Source organism: Gadus morhua, chromosome 3 (genome assembly GCF_902167405.1).
Source record: "Gadus morhua chromosome 3, gadMor3.0, whole genome shotgun sequence".
In the NCBI taxonomy this organism is placed as follows: Eukaryota; Metazoa; Chordata; class Actinopteri; order Gadiformes; family Gadidae; genus Gadus; species Gadus morhua.
The window spans coordinates 18,150,820-18,166,338 of NC_044050.1; the positions used below are offsets into that span (position 1 = coordinate 18,150,820).

The 15,519-nt window shown below is 46.1% G+C and overlaps 2 protein-coding genes across 2 annotated transcripts; one reads left to right on the plus strand and one right to left on the minus strand.

Annotated features, from left to right (window-relative positions):
• Positions 1-512: 512 nt before the first annotated feature.
• Positions 513-11,800, minus strand: gatb (glutamyl-tRNA(Gln) amidotransferase, subunit B). Its single transcript, XM_030351534.1, has 13 exons — positions 11,559-11,800; positions 11,229-11,382; positions 11,008-11,121; positions 8,004-8,202; positions 7,571-7,693; positions 7,226-7,339; positions 6,038-6,122; positions 5,622-5,666; positions 4,975-5,170; positions 4,287-4,420; positions 2,086-2,164; positions 1,548-1,682; positions 513-991 (listed from the first exon to the last, which is right to left on the minus strand). The coding sequence occupies exons 1-13, from the start codon at positions 11,717-11,719 to the stop codon at positions 866-868; spliced, it is 1,665 nt and encodes a 554-aa protein (XP_030207394.1). The 5' UTR covers positions 11,720-11,800; the 3' UTR covers positions 513-865.
• A 55-nt stretch (positions 11,801-11,855) lies between these two features.
• dctpp1 (dCTP pyrophosphatase 1) lies at positions 11,856-12,829 on the plus strand. Its single transcript, XM_030351535.1, has one exon. It carries the CDS (start codon positions 11,895-11,897, stop codon positions 12,465-12,467), a length of 573 nt encoding a protein of 190 aa, XP_030207395.1. The 5' UTR covers positions 11,856-11,894; the 3' UTR covers positions 12,468-12,829.
• Positions 12,830-15,519: the final 2,690 nt, after the last annotated feature.

Below are 15,519 nucleotides of genomic sequence, written 5' to 3' on the forward strand. Positions count from 1 at the left end.
TGAAATCTTTCGAGAGCAGTTTCAGAAATCGTTTCAAGTACAAGGACAAATCCAGTAGCTGTCAGCTATGACTTCATGTCAACCCGTACGTATGTTCACCGACACGAACATGATTTCTGAGTCACACACACAAAGGTTATACGAAATGTAAAAAAAACTAAAGTAATGCTAACTTTTGCTAACTTTATGTCTAAAATAACCCCAGGGTTTAAAGAGCTATAAAACAAGCATAGTCCCAGTGCAGTGCAGTGTTCCAGCCACCTGGGGGAGCCTATTGTCCACAAGCCCTGACATTCAGCCAGACAAGGTCAAGGTTTTGGAGGAGCAGCCCGGATTGTCATACCAAACCACCATGTCTGGCATACTGACTGGCACTTGCATACAGCACGGAATAAGATGGTGTGAAGCTTTTTTGATGCTTTTCATTCGCATTCACCATGAGGTAAAAGGAAGTTTGAATGTGGCATAAATGTTTCTGATAATAGTTAACAAAAAAAAAACCACAGCAGGTATAAGATATCAGAAAATGCGTTTATTGCTCAGACCACAAGCAGTATATACACAAAAATTACATAGCCTCTCTATTTACAGCAATCCCATAACGCAGATTACTTTTGAATACTCCGTACCCGTAACCCCTTGTGAGAGAGTTAATACCAGGATGGAATAGAAAATAGGTACTTCTGCCTTATATAACCATGATTGTATACTTGATCTGTGACAGGGTAAGAGACAGACAGACAGACAGACAGACAGACAGACAGACAGACAGACAGACAGACAGACAGACAGACGGACAGAGAGTGTGGTTTATCCCCCCATGGTGACGGTGACCTGATGGACTGGTGGGGAACCCTGGTGGCGTTCAGGAAGTCTTCTCCTCCAGAAGGCTCCTCACTAGTACGGGGTCAGCCCTGCCTTTGGTCTCCTTCTGCACCAGACCCATCAGCCTGTTCAGGACCTTCTTGTTACCCTCCTGCAATGCCCGCACCTACACCGGAGAGGGAGAGAGGGAGAGAGGGAGAGAGGGAGGGAGACATTAGTATGCCAGAGTGAGAGAGAAACATTTGTGCGGCCATAAGGCAAACGCCCCCACACCTACCCTGACACCGAGACACTGAGATGGGGCTTTTCTCTCTCTCTCTCTCTGGCCATTAGTGCTCTGAGCAGTGACCCCAAACCGCCAGGCCAGCTGGCTCTATGACTCAAACAATCGCCCACCTCCAGGACAGAGGCAGCACACTGTATTTAAAGTTACACCAAGTTAAAGTTACCCTATTTTGCATGTATTGTTTTGTTTATACATCATATATTTTTCTTGCACATGAAGCTACTTTACATATTTTCTCCAATAAGTTATACTATATGTGCGGTATAAATGTTTTATACGAGTTTGGCACACCAGCATTCCACTGCACAAACAATAACGAGCATGTGGTGAACAGCGTCCTTGATTCTGGGCGTGTCGTTTCGTTCAGTCTGGTCTCCTCATGGTGTGAATACTAATCCTCCCTCCACCCCCCCTGGACGCTCTGAGGGGGTCTCACCAGGTCGGGGTGGGAGTCCAGCACCCTCTGGCAGACCCTCTGCAGGTCGCTGGAGTCACACACCAGCCCCAGGTCCTGCTCCCGCACGACCTCCGGAGCCCTCCTCCCTGGGTCCCTCCACATCTCCCCCAGGACCTACACACAGGGCAGGGTAGGGCGGGGGGGGGGGGTCTCAATCAACACTGAAGGGTACGGGGTGGGATGCTCCTCGATGTCTGTACTCCTGTAGAGCAAGAGGCTTAACCGCCCTACCTGCTCCTGAAGGATGTCACTGAAAGGCACGGCGTTGCTATGGAGAGAAGCCTCATTTAAATGACTGAATAAACTATATACATAGAACTGAAGCCCAGGCATGCCCGAACTCTGTGAGGCTTCCTGAATAAATAAAGGTTAAATCACATGAATAACAATAATCTCCCAGAGAGAGACGTAGACAGAGAGACAGAGACACAGACAGAGATAGAGACAGAGACAGAGAGAGAGAGACAGAGACAGAGAGAGAGACAGAGTCACAGACAGATGGAGACAGGCTAGCGACCTGCTTGGCGACGGTGGAGGAGATGTGTCCTGCTTCCTGGAGCTCCAGCAGCTCAGCCAGTGCCGACGGAGAGACCGGACTAAGATAAACGAAGAAAAGATGGAAAACAAAACGGTGAGTAAACAAGGGGATTTTTTGTGGATGAGGGAGATACTTAGAATAGGAATAGCTGCAGAAGAGTGTAGAAAAAGGTGTTAGGGATTTTGGAGATTACTATGCACACATACTACACCAAGCTCATTGGACCCGTCAATACATTTACCTGACTGGTCTGCACCTGTGTGTGTGTGTGTGTGTGTGTGTGTGTGTGTGTGTGTGTGTGTGTGTGTGTCTAACATAGGAAAACAAGAAAAAATAAATCTGTTTATTCCTCCCCCATAGAGCTTGTAATGACTCAATGACTCAGAAGAAGCAACAACAATAAACATTATTCACGACACGCTTTCCCAGAGGCAGCGGCGGCCACGGACCGACCGCCGAGACACACCCGTGCTCCATCCCTGATGCCCCCCCCCCCCCCCCCCGCGCTCTGCACGCCATTATGTGAGGCGGGGCTCAATAACTCACCAGTCTGTCACCACACAGCCCTGATGATTACTCCGTATCCAATTCAATACCGCAGCCATCCGCCCAAGTACAACCTGCCTGAGTGAACACCGCTCCTCCCGCAAGACATCCTCTCCCAAACCCCCCCCCCCCCTTCAGAAACAGAAAGTTTCCTTTCATTTACCACGGGGATGGCCGGGAACACTCCAGTGGCTTTGGAAGTACTTCTGCTCTTTCATCCGTCTGTAAATAGGCCGAGTCTCACAGCTTCCAGCCAGCACTCCTCCGAACTCCACTCAAGTCGGGTTCTCTCCGGCAAGTACCTCCAGAGTCTAGCGAGTGACGTTTTCCCCGTAAAGACATTTCAGGTGATTTAAAAAACCGGGACTCGGCGTTGGAAGTCAGCCCCATGATCCCGGGCCCCCTTATTTCCCGCCGGAAACTTCCCCTGGCATCGCCACTTCAGAAGTGCCGCGCCGTCGCCCGTCTACAGTTACTTCCTCTGTCTCACTTCCTCTCCATCTGTCATGCTAATGGTCACGGTTGTGGGTGAGGGTGGGGTGGGGGGGTGGGGGGGGGGGGGCCAGGTAGGGCCGGGTGTCGTGGTGGTCCATCACAACGGCCCTGACAGATAACCAGCCACTAGGAGGGGGGGGGGGGAGTGAGGCGTTGGCGGTGGATCTGACACCATAAACATTAGCACTGCTGTCTGGGGAGGATCTGAAGCGCAGACGAGATAGCTGCTGGCTAGACAGTGGAAAAGGTGGGGAGGGGGGGAGACGAGGCTCCTTAGACTTTATAGTCTAAGGAGCCTCGTCTCGTACCGCAGGGTTATGTAATAATGACACTCTGAGCCCGGACCCCCGACATGGAAATATTTAGACTATCCGTAATTTCCTTTTATTCGAGGAAACATGTTTCACACTGGCAGGTTCTCGTAAGAAGATCCCACGAGCTCTTCGGAGCCAGACAAGGATCACCGCAGGGGGTCTCGGAGATGCTGCGTAGTATAGCTTATTGTTTCATGAGACAAGGCAGCCCTGTAATGAGGTTCATTCATGGACTGTGAGCTATGACTATGAACCGACAGCAGGGCGGTTCATGGAAACTCATAGACATCACAGTAGGGTCATGCCGGCCTGCGAACCTGGCGTACTTCGGCGAACCTATCAACCCACCGATTGTTCCTCTAAATGTGTTGTTTGTGACACAAAGCATGTACGCGCTCGGCGTAAATAAATAAATAAAACTTAAATCGAGTCTCGAGTGACTCAGTTCAGTTAGATTAATGGTTAGCGGTGCGAGCCCACTCATCATTGTTGAAGTGTTATGCTTGTCGCTCTGCGTTGTTAAAGGTTCCTGGGATTGGCCTTTGTAAGCTCACACAAATTTTTGAAAAGTGGATAAATGTCTGCTTTGGATGTATCATGTTATTTGTAACTGCTGAGCCCCTGACAGAGGCCTGGTATTTTATAATCTTCAAACATGGACAAAGGACCGATCAGGATTCTAGCCCACGAATATTAAATTAGTGGTTGCCACGGAGACAAATTACAGACTTTAATAACCAATTTCAGAAGTTTCAATTATTCCTCTTGGATTTGCCCTCATGAATTAAAGTTGTCACATTCCACATATGTATGCGCATGTCTCACCATTTGCTCACACTAAGGTTGTGGTGTTTGAGATGACCCAGCAGCTCATTTGTCACCCAGCCAATCAATTTCCTCGGCTCCTTCCTGGTCTCCTTGACAACCGCCTCAAAGTATTCCATCAGCCCATCCTCATTCTGCAACAGAGCAAATATCATCACTGGTTCCAATTTAAAACATGCCCTGACTAGCATCTAGAGAATGAAGCACCAGAAACCCATATCTTCACTCTCTTGTATGCGCTGAAGAATTTAAAGTTGGGGATAGGCATGTATGAGCAACATTTGTGACCTCACAGGTTAACTGTCCAACGTGAAAATATATGAGCCAATGGAGGAGGTGGCGTGCTTACTTTAAACACATAATTAACCAATTATACCTGGGATTAATCAAGTACATCTAACCATATGTTAATCAATAAGGAGAGTTAGCAATTATGTTAAAAATGTAGGGGAGTGATAAAGTCCAGATTTACCTTTTTGGTGAAAGAATTATTACATGATCAATTAACGATTTTCACAAAATTATTTCTAATAACATGGTTTATTTTAATTGATTTTTTGGCACCTAGAATATATATATATATATATATTTTTTTTTTAATCAATGAAAAATCTAAAAGCTAAAAGGCCACCACAATAAGCAATCGTGAGGTCCTGCGCCGGGGGGGCCGGGCGGGCCGGGGGCTCACCACCAGAGTGAAGCTGTGCTCAGGCAGGAGGCCGTAGGAGCGCACCAGCCGGGCCCTCTTGACGCTGGGCAGCTCGGGGAGACCTTCCCTCAGGCCCTCCAGCACCACCACCCCCTCAGCCCCCAGCAGGCCGGCTGGCACGGAGCCCCGGTCCTCGTACACCACCAGGGGGGGCAGGTTGGGCTCCGGCATGAACCTAGGTTGGGGGAGGAGGGTTAGTGGTGGCACTGTGGGCGGATAGGCTTCTTTTTATCAGCAGCGGCTGAGATAAGCTCAGCAAGTGGTGTGGGTTGGCGGCAGTGGGGGGCGGGGATGTTGTTGTTGACGCCGATACGCCTCTCCTGACACAGACTCCTTGTCACACATCACAGCCTCCCCTCTAATCGCTTGGTTCAGCGGGGGCCACCCCCCCTTTATTGCACGGACGGGGGTGCAGGCTACTCTCTGACAGGCACCCTTGGGCAACGTGTGCTTATCTAGCCCATCTAAGAGCTGCCAGTCTGCCCCTCTGCTGCGATGCTCGCTTCTTTCGGGGGTGGGGGGGGGGGGGTTTGAGGTGGTGGAGTCATGGAAGCGCAAGCGTGCACGCATGCATGCACACCCGCACACATTCTGTGACACCTTAAACATCCCAGAACACTACTCACCGGTAGTCCTGGAGACCCTCCTTGTCCCTCATGGGAATGGTGTGGCTTGAGGAGGAAAACCACATGAGGCAGTTAGGGAGGAGCTGCCAACGTGAAGGGACACATTGGAGCCAGGTGGTGAAATCGGAACAAACAGATCATTTTGTGTGTCTTTGAGAGACAAATAACGTTTGAGAGAAACATTCTTGATAGATGGACAGCGAAGCTCTAGCGGCGATTACAGCTGTACAACAAGCTACAAGTTTAGGAATAAAATTCATTCTATTTAATCTCGTTTATTTTGATGAGAGGGCTGTCACAGGGGCTGTCTCCCCCCAACCGTCTGTCTGTCATTCTGTCCGACTACTGTGGCCGTAGTCATCCAGGGCTAAACAGAACACAGAGCACAATATAGCCTGGAAGGCGAATCCTCTCACCCCGATTTGGAGTCGTACGTTCGGGTCTCGTTCAGGACCGCCTCGCCTCTCCCAAGAGCCTCGATCTGTCGCTGGATCTCGTAGTCTGGGGGCGGTGAATGAAACTGGGAGTGAGCTACAAACACACACACACACACACGCACGCCGACACATCTTAATAGATTACACCCCTGACATCTGCTGTACCGCCCGTGAAGTGAAGTGCCTTTGACGACGTGTGAGTTGATAGATGATCCTTTTGGCACGCTGACTTTTTTTAAATAGCACTTCAGCTGCAGCAACTGACTGAAGTCAACAGGTCGATCAAGTGATATGTTCATTGACGACTTCTTAATGTGCCCTCGGCACAGAAGTGCCCTAATGTTGTGTTGGAGGAGGGAAGTACCAAAACTCTGCTGAAAACACAAAAAGCTAATGTTTACACTGATGTGTGATTATCGGTGAACATCTGTTCCAAAGCTAACCGGCGGGGCTCAGTAATATGCATCTTAATGCCTCCTGGCCTGGGATAAACCCCATTCCCCCTCTCAGTCTTCCTCCCCTGGATGCAGGTAGGGAACAAGAATCGCTTTTCAAAGAGTTTCCTCTGAAGGATAAAGTGCAGGAGATGAGATAGAAGTTGTTTATAGACTTTTTCCCAGGGCATCGCCTGGGAGCTGCGGGTGCATCCACTGTTTGTGTGCTGCCGTCTCCTCACTTTATCTTGACAAGCAGTTTGACTGGGAGCACATGCATAATTACCCATACACGGAGCGATTGTTTCAGGGCAAACTGATTGCAAATGTCATCTTCAAGAAAAAGCTCTTTCTTTGTTTCTTTCTTTCACTCTTTCACTATGTGTGTGTGTGTGTGTGTGTGTGTGTGTGTGTGTGTGTGTGTGTGTGTGTGTGTGTGTGTGTGTGTGTGTGTGTGTGTGTGTTTGTGTGTGCGCGGTTGTTTACGCACTTCTCCTGACGGTTCAGTGAGGCAGTGAGATTGGCTTCAGTCAGAGCAGCTTTCAGCACTCGCCTCCTCTCAACAACGTTCACTCCCACCCATTTCAGACACAATGCCCTAACCACACACAGCGCTCCGAGTGAGGCGCTGTCCTTGTTATCGTCCCTGAGAAGCCCAGCAGGGGGCTCTGATCGTTATCCTCCCCCCCCCGGGTTTTGAGCAGGTTTCTGACAAGCCCCCCATACGACTCACCGATAGCCCTGGACAGGAAGCGGGCGCTGTTGATGTTCTTCACCTCCGTCCGGACGCCCAGCTCTTCCCCGGGCCGGTGGACCGACACGTTGGCGTCCACTCTCAGTTGTCCCTCTGGGGCGGGGGGGGGGGGGGTTGATACGGAGTAACAAGGGTGGTGGTTAGAGGAGCGGGGAAAGAACCAGAGAAACAGGAGAAACATGCCAGGGTTTAGGAGGGAGACCAAGAGCCACAAGAGCGGCCAACAGGGCTGGGCTGAGGGCATCATCAGTGTTAGAGTCAGTGAAGGAGGGAGATGGGCCGAGGAAAGAACGGGGAGTGTCCGGCTTGGATGGGTTTCCCTACCTGACATGTTTCCTTGACAGGTGCCCAGAGCCTGCAGAACCAGCTGCAGCTCCCTGACGGCCGCGGCAGCCTGCTCTCCGCAGCTCATGTCTGGCTCCATCACCAGCTCCATCAGGCCTACACCTGGAACATCACAAAACCAGAGCCACGTTGACGCCACCTCTGCTCCTCATTTGAATAATCAAAAACAAAACCATCCTCTTAAATCGCTTTTTAAACTGACTCCAGAACAATGGCCACGTACCCGAGCAAAATATTGCTATTTTGTTTGGGTAAAGCGACTCAAATAAAAAATGTTGATAAGCTTTCAGCTGTACGAAAATGCGATGAAACAACCTTGAAAATAAACCGTTTTAAACTTCATTGGATTAGGAAAAATAAATCAATATATCCCTCATAAAGATGACCCAAATGGAGTTTGGGTTGTGCTTACCTGCTCTGTTGAGGTCGATGAGGGTCTGGCTCCGCTGGTCGTCATGGAGACTCTTGCCGCTGTCCTGCTCCAGCTGGATCTGCTTGATACGGACAGTCCTGCTCTGGATCTGGTTCCTCTTCCTGCCGCCGAGGAGGCTGTAGGCCAGCTGGCCGTCCACCGCCACGGCCCGTCGCTGCTGGGTGATCTGGTAGCCCGCCTGTCAGGGAGGGCCAGGTTTTAGGAACACTCGAGCGCACCTCTGTAGCGAGGTTCACGCCAGGGCTCCAGGTGATGACACAGGGAGCGTCACACTGTTTACCAGTCAAGTATTTCACAATAGAGTTCATTGATAGAATGACGTTGCAGCGTTGCATTGAGCACTGGTGGTCCAAATCAATGTGAACTATTCTTCTGCCTATCCTACTCGAGATCGTGAAGTGAGTGAATCTGTATTTCTCTTGATGTTTTCCGGAGTTTTCCTTGATCATAGATCATTCGATTTTCCACCATCTATGTCCTTAAAAGCATTCATTAAAATCAAGAGGTACCCTCGTGTCAACCATGACAAATAACAAACCAGACTTACGCTTGAGGGGGGCATTCATTCTTGACAATGTGCCAATAAGCAAACAATGTTCAAAAAAAATATGCGGTGAACCGTCTAATAGGGCAAAAACCTTCACGGTAAGCGAACCGCTGTGGAATAACAATAGAACAGGCTCACACAGCGACGCCGTCCCCGGCGGTGGCGGGGCGAGAGGGGCCATCAATTAAACAACCAGTCTCTGCCGAAGCCTTCGTTACTCGGTGGGCTGGGCCCTTGTCGTCTCACCCGGGTTTACGCAATCACAGAGGAGAGAGATACAGAGAGAGACAGAGAGAGAGAGAAACAGACAGACAGACAAAGGGAGCGAGGCAGACACACACACACACACACACACACACACACACACACACACACAAAGAGAAAGAGGAAGAGAAAGGTCCAAAAGAGAGAATAAATATTTCATCTGCTCTGCTGCTTCGCTACCGAGAGAACTCCTGCTGCTGCTCATCCACCATCACTTTGGGCTCGTTACCGTGGAAACCGGCATCACACTAAGGCAAAGCATTATTAATACCTATTGGCATGCGGGAGGGGGGGGGAGGTTACCGAAGATGGAGCGACATGGAGGTAATTAGTGGGAGTGCGTGTGTGTGTGTGTGTGTGTGTGTGTGTGTGTGTGTGTGTGTGTGTGTGTGTGTGTGTGTGTGTGTGTGTGTGTGTGTGTGTGTGTGTGTGTGTGTATTGTCTGCACTCAACAAAGAGAATAAAATGTAAACTGTGTGTCTGACTTCTGTAAACAATGACACATCCCAAAGCAAGCTTTTGCCCTTCTGTTCCTTTGAAGATGCTTGTCTTTTTCAAAGACAATTTTTACTGAAAGTCTTCAAGCATTTGCACACGTGTGTTGCATTGTGAAAGCAATCCAATCCAATTAATTGAATTAAAATAAATGTCCCTGCCTGTGCAATCAGTTCCCTTGCTGATGGCTGCATGTTAAGCAATGCAATGAACCTTAGCTAGATCCAGCCTAACCTATCCTCTTCCCAACCACACACTGTTGACGTTATGGGGACTAATGATCTCTAACACACTATCCCCGTCGCCGACGCCTTGACATTTGAAACCCATTATATAAAAAGGTGTCATACTTGTTTAGATAGACCCACGCACAAGGTTTCACTGTTGGACTGCCTGTGCATTCCCCTCATTACTCATGCTGTTCAGACCCATCACAAAAAAAACACATTTATCTCACTCATTAGGAAACATGCAAGCAACATCAAGGCTTATTTCAAGCCTTGATATTTTAAGGAACTTGTGATTATTTATTTGTGCCGGTGATTCATTTGTGTGGCGTGATCAGAGGACCATATTAAATATGAACTGATGATACTGTTACTGATAAATATCACAGATGTGCCCAGGCTTTATTTAATGAGCGAATAAAGCTGTAATTTGTTGTGGGACTCATCAAAAACACCTCAAGTAAACTTTTCATTTGAAACCTTTACAGTCAAATGTATGCTAGTGCTGGCTAAGTTTTTGTTTGCTGCTGGCTAATCATACCCTCACAGCTTATTCGACAACAGACAACATGATTGGTCAAAACAAATCAAGTTATTAAGCAATATATCTGAAATTTCTTCCAGACATTGCTTCAGGTTTGAATGCTGAAGACTACGAATGTATGAATGTGCAATACAATCAGTGGGACTGGCAATGGTCTTGAGGAAACCGTTTCCCATATAACCATGATAGATTACTTAATATCAGAATGCTGAAAGGACAAGAAACCAATGTTATGTCACTATGATCATATATTCGAAATATATGACAACCTTGGCAAAATTTGATATTCTTTTATATATTTACAATTTATTTGATAATCTGTGACCCCTACCATGACATTGTGACCAGCCAGGAAGACAATTAATTTTCCCATAAATTATTAGAATATCTAGAAAAGCGATTAACCCATTTCCTTTTTCAGTAATTGTTTGTGACTCATAACATCAACTTTACAAACATTCTTCTTTTGTACTATGAGAGTGGAATATTCTTTGTATTACTTTCCAAGGGCACGGTAAAATACAATCATACAGAGGAAATTATACTTTTTTTAGTGTATTGCTGTATATAAGAAAAAGTAGTAGTATCATACTATTGCAATTAAATGGAATGGTTGCAAGAAGGTTTACTCGTCCCATTTGAGAAATATTTAAGGCTTCGGCAAATAACAAAGTGTGCAATTATATGCATGAAAAGGGACATTTTTACTGTTACAGAAATCACGGCTTATTGCCCAGGGATAGATGCATTAAACATGTGAAGAAAATAGGGAGGAAGACAAATCAAAACGTAATATAATATGCATGGCCCAATTGGCTGCATTTTTCCACCCGCACTTTGGATTCATCTGGATGTAAAAGTTTTAACACAGAAGACAGAAAATGAGAACATAAAGTTTCCACTCACCGGGAGGTCTGCATAGAAGTAGTGCTTCCTGTCAAAGAATGATTTCTTGTTGATGGTGCAGTTGAGCGCCAGGGCTGTCATTACTGCTGCTTCGACGCATCGTCTGTTAAGCACCTATTAATACAAATGGACATAATGTATTAATTACTTTATAATGACTACAGCAATGAAAGAGTATACATTAAAAGGGAATCCATTGATTGTGTATGTCAAATAATTACTGGCAGTGTCCCCGGCAAGGATGCGTCAAAGAATGACACCAGGGAATTTGGCGGTGCAGAGAAGCCGACTTTAGACCCAGAGAAGAGTTTCGTGTTGGACTGAATCTGCGCATGGATTTCCAGCCCAACTACACCGACCAGCTCATGAGGACGACTACGGCAAAGACAGGCAAGTACATATTCCAGCATTGAGAATGTCTATTAAAGGCTATTCGCTATAATATTCTGAAACCAATAAAAGCTCATGCATATAGTGTATAGCCTCCATTCATAACACATAATCACTTATTATCCTGAAAAGGACAAGAAGTCATACGCTACATTACCTACCTCTTTTTTTGTGGATCGGCTTGGCTAGAGCATCGTGAAACAGACGTGCTAATCTTCTTAGTAACACATTGTCTGTGTATATTGCAAGCCTTATAATAAAATAAAGAGCTTTGTTTATTGACATACAGCAGGGGAGTTACTAGGACAGTGCAGGCGGCCATGCTGTCTGCATTGTTGGCAGATGGTAGGGAGTTGGGAACTGTAGTTCTTGGGCAAGGTCAGAACAGAGCGTTTTCGAAAATAAACTACAAATTCATGCATAAAAAAACGTCCAATGCACATCCTGTTTCCGGGGTTTACATCATTTCCGGGTTGTAACTGGCGGGAGTATTTCGCATGGTACTGTTGGTTCCGCGTCTACAGCTCTTGTATCGTTCGTATTTGACATCCTTAACTATACCGAAAATGGCAACAAATGGAGATGCAGTTAACGGACATAAAGACGACTTGTCAACCTTGTCAAATGGAGTAGCGTTAATCGATCGTCTCCGAATCCGTCCCACGCTGACGAATGGAGCAGGAGGAGACGAGAAGTTCACCTTCAGTAAGGAGCCCACGTTGGAAGAAGTTCGCCGACTGCAAGCTGAGTTCACAGATGAGCGGGATTGGAACCAGTTTCATCAACCCCGAAACCTGCTGCTGGCCCTGGTTGGAGAGGTGGGAGAGGTGTCCGAGCTCTTCCAGTGGCGAGGGGAGGTCGCCGAGGGCTTGCCCGGTTGGACCGACTCTGAGCGGGAGCATCTCGGCCAGGAACTCAGTGATGTTTTGATCTATCTGGTCGAATTGGCGGAGAAATGCCACGTCGACTTGCCACAAGCTGTCATCCGAAAGATGGCCCTGAACAGACTGAAATACCCAGCGAGCAAAGTGCAGGGGTCCTCTAAAAAATACACCGAATATACGGACTGATATGGACGTTTGTCTCGGTTCTTACTGACTGCTGGTCAATTTTATTTTCCGTTTCTGAGCTGCTATTAGTTGTTTCGCATTGCATGTTACTTTAAGTGAGGTCTTTCTAACGGATTTTTTTATTCATCAAATGTATATTATTATTGACTTTTTTTTCTTCAGATCGTGTTATGATCCAATCTATATTGAGGCATCTTTATCTATGATAATTTGTAAAGTGGTGTTCATCATGGCTACATCTAAAGTGATGCAGAGTTTGGTCATGTGTTCATTGGTTTTCCTTTTGGCTAACATCGTGTATGCTGTTCTGATTTTACCTAACACTGATGGTTTTCAAAGTAAAAGTATCTTTGACTGTTCAATGCTTGTGTGCAGTCTGTGGTAGTGGTGTATGGTGATTTTTACCAATTGGAGAGAAAAAAAGGTAAAAGTTGTTAATGTTAACTGTAGGTCATGCTTTACACGTCCTAGTTATCAGATGTCTTAATCTAACAAACTAGGATTATCAACATTGTAACAAATAACAACCCAGCAACAGCTTGTTATTTAGTTGTTATTTTAGAGCCAATCACCAAGATGGCTTCCCTCCCTGGCACGCTATTGGCTGGTTTAACACAGGGACGACAGGGAAGCGACGGTAAGCAGCCAATTGTGTACAGAGTCAGTTCAGAGTGATAGAGATAACATTCTCTCTATGGCTCTGAGAGTCAGGTGAACTAGGCCCGTTTATCACGCCTCTTGTGCTGAAGAAAATGACAGCAGCCTCCTCAGACCAACGAGCAATCTATGATTGATCTTGGTCTGGCAATAGCCAGTCTACCTCTATGCATGATCCACCCAAAATCTCTTTTGCGTGGATTTTGCAACTAAAATGGAAATATTGTATGTCAGCGGCTGCTGGTGCCTTGGTGCTCCATTTTATCAGCAAGGGATTTGAACCACAAGAACTATTTATAATTCTCAGGCTGTGCTATAAAACCAACAATTACCACTCTTAAAGGTGACCGATTATACAACCGGTAGTGAGTGTGAATAGCCGTTACAAGCACTTTTGAAAATCTGTCTCTTCAGACAACACTAGTAGGTGTGTCCACCTAGATGGGTGCTGGATAGATCCAATAGCATCCCGCTGCACACCACAGTGTCCGGAGCCGGGTACTGTTGTGTGGCAGGTCGTGCAAGATACATAATATATAGATATAGATAGATTTCCAACGTATACTACCATTACATCAAACAACTTCTCCATCACACAGCTCAATGTATTGCTTATCAATAGTGTCTATATCTATACAGACATTAGTACATTGATAGACTCACAGGGAAAAACACCGACCTGCCACACCACAGTGCTGTTGCCACAACACAGGTCCCGGCTCCGGGGCTGCAGCTGGATGCCACTCGTTAGATCAGTCTACCAGCTCACTCATTGGACTGTAGCAAACGTTGCTCATTTATCCGTCATACATATGGTGGACACGCCCACTTGTGATGTCAGAAGAGGCGGTTTTTCAAAACTGCTTGTGACGGCTAATCACACTCACACCTGGTAGTATATGTCACCTTTCAAGGTCTTGTTTGTATTCACTCAATAGATCTCATGAATTTGCCACTTTCTCCCAAAAGCAAAGTGTTTATTGTTAAACTATCACAGCAGGCCAGCTTCCAACAGAGAATTTGTGTGTGAAGGGAAGGCTGTTTGGTACAGAAACCACACGATGCACGTCGCCAAATTGAAAGTTAAACCTCCAAGCACTGTGGGCAGGCATGGATTAAAAAAAAAAAGTCCTCCATAATCACAGAAGCGTTATTCCAATCCCATCCTTCATTCCTATTGCTTTATCATTTCTGCAGTTAATGGTTTCTAGTCAACTCTGAAGCAGAAATACAACCCAATTAAAGGAAGTTCTTTGTACTAAAAAGATTAATATTTCACTAATCTGACCCATGTCCCTTAGCATTGCAGCCTTTCTCTTTGAGGCCCAACTCACTTTAATCAACAGTTCCCAGCGAAAATAATATACTCTATTCTGCTTGCCATGACGGCAAACCAGAGACAGGATTATTAATACTCATGGCAATATGTTGTATTGTTTGAATTTGTATTCCAACAATGTATTCTTTGCGTATTACTATGTATCGATATGTAGAAACGTGGTGACATCCAGAGGTCAGATGACGCACCAAAAATAATCAGCCATTGCAGAATCAGCCATTTCCGATTAAAGTGTAGGTGTTTTAGGCATCGGGTATTGAAAATGTTTCTATTTCTTATGCACGCACGTCTGGGTTTCCTCAGCCAGACAGCAGTGGGAGCAGCAGACTTTACAAAAAAGCAACAAATCACAGTGTGTTCATATATATGTGTGCAGTGCACATGGTATGTGTGTACTGTTGTCATTCAGGGTTTTCAGAATTCTGTACACTGACTAATGGAATAATTTCCTTCCATTCATGTGTGCCACCCCCACACATCTTTTCATTTCCATTGGTATAATGCAAGGTATTTGACAAGTTGTCTTCACTGGTAACCCTGGATCCAAACAGGTAGGCACTGTAAGTCATTCAGTGTGTGTGATGCAGACTTCTCATTCGTCATTGCTGGCCTTCACAGGTTTCTCCTTGCTTGCGGGCTTCTGTTAATGACAAAGCCTCTATTTATTTATTTATTTGGCTTGTTTGTGTTTGTTTCTTTCAGAAATCCCACATTCACATTGGGAAAACATTGCAATGTGTAGTTCAAACTGATCATTCATGTGCCTCGCATTATAACTTGTGGGAATACAGTTCAGTTGAAAGTTAATAAAACAGTTTGCAGATTGAAATATCAGCATCCAAAAGCCAAAGGCACCAACAAATGCGTTGATCTAATATAAATATGAATAAAATCTACCTGATAGAAGCCTAAATCTGCTACACAGAAAATGTTAAATAAGTCCACAACCTATTTAAAACTACGGCGAAACATCTGAAAACCATCTGACACATTTGGGTCGATAGCTAGGAGTGATGTACCAAAGTTGTATCCACGTGTAGCAGAGATAAAGGTCCT

Coding starts and splice junctions, on each gene's coding strand:
- gatb (XM_030351534.1), bottom strand. CDS start 11,719: ATGGCCGCCTGCACTGTCCTAGTAACTCCCCTGCTGTATGTCAATAAA. Junction 8,203..11,007: donor ACTTCTATGCAGACCTCCCG/GTGAGTGGAAAC, acceptor CCTCCCTGACAG/GCGGGCTACCAGATCACCCA. Junction 1,683..2,085: donor CCTCCACCGTCGCCAAGCAG/GTCGCTAGCCTG, acceptor CCCTGTGTGTAG/GTCCTGGGGGAGATGTGGAG.
- dctpp1 (XM_030351535.1), top strand. CDS start 11,895: ATGGTACTGTTGGTTCCGCGTCTACAGCTCTTGTATCGTTCGTATTTG.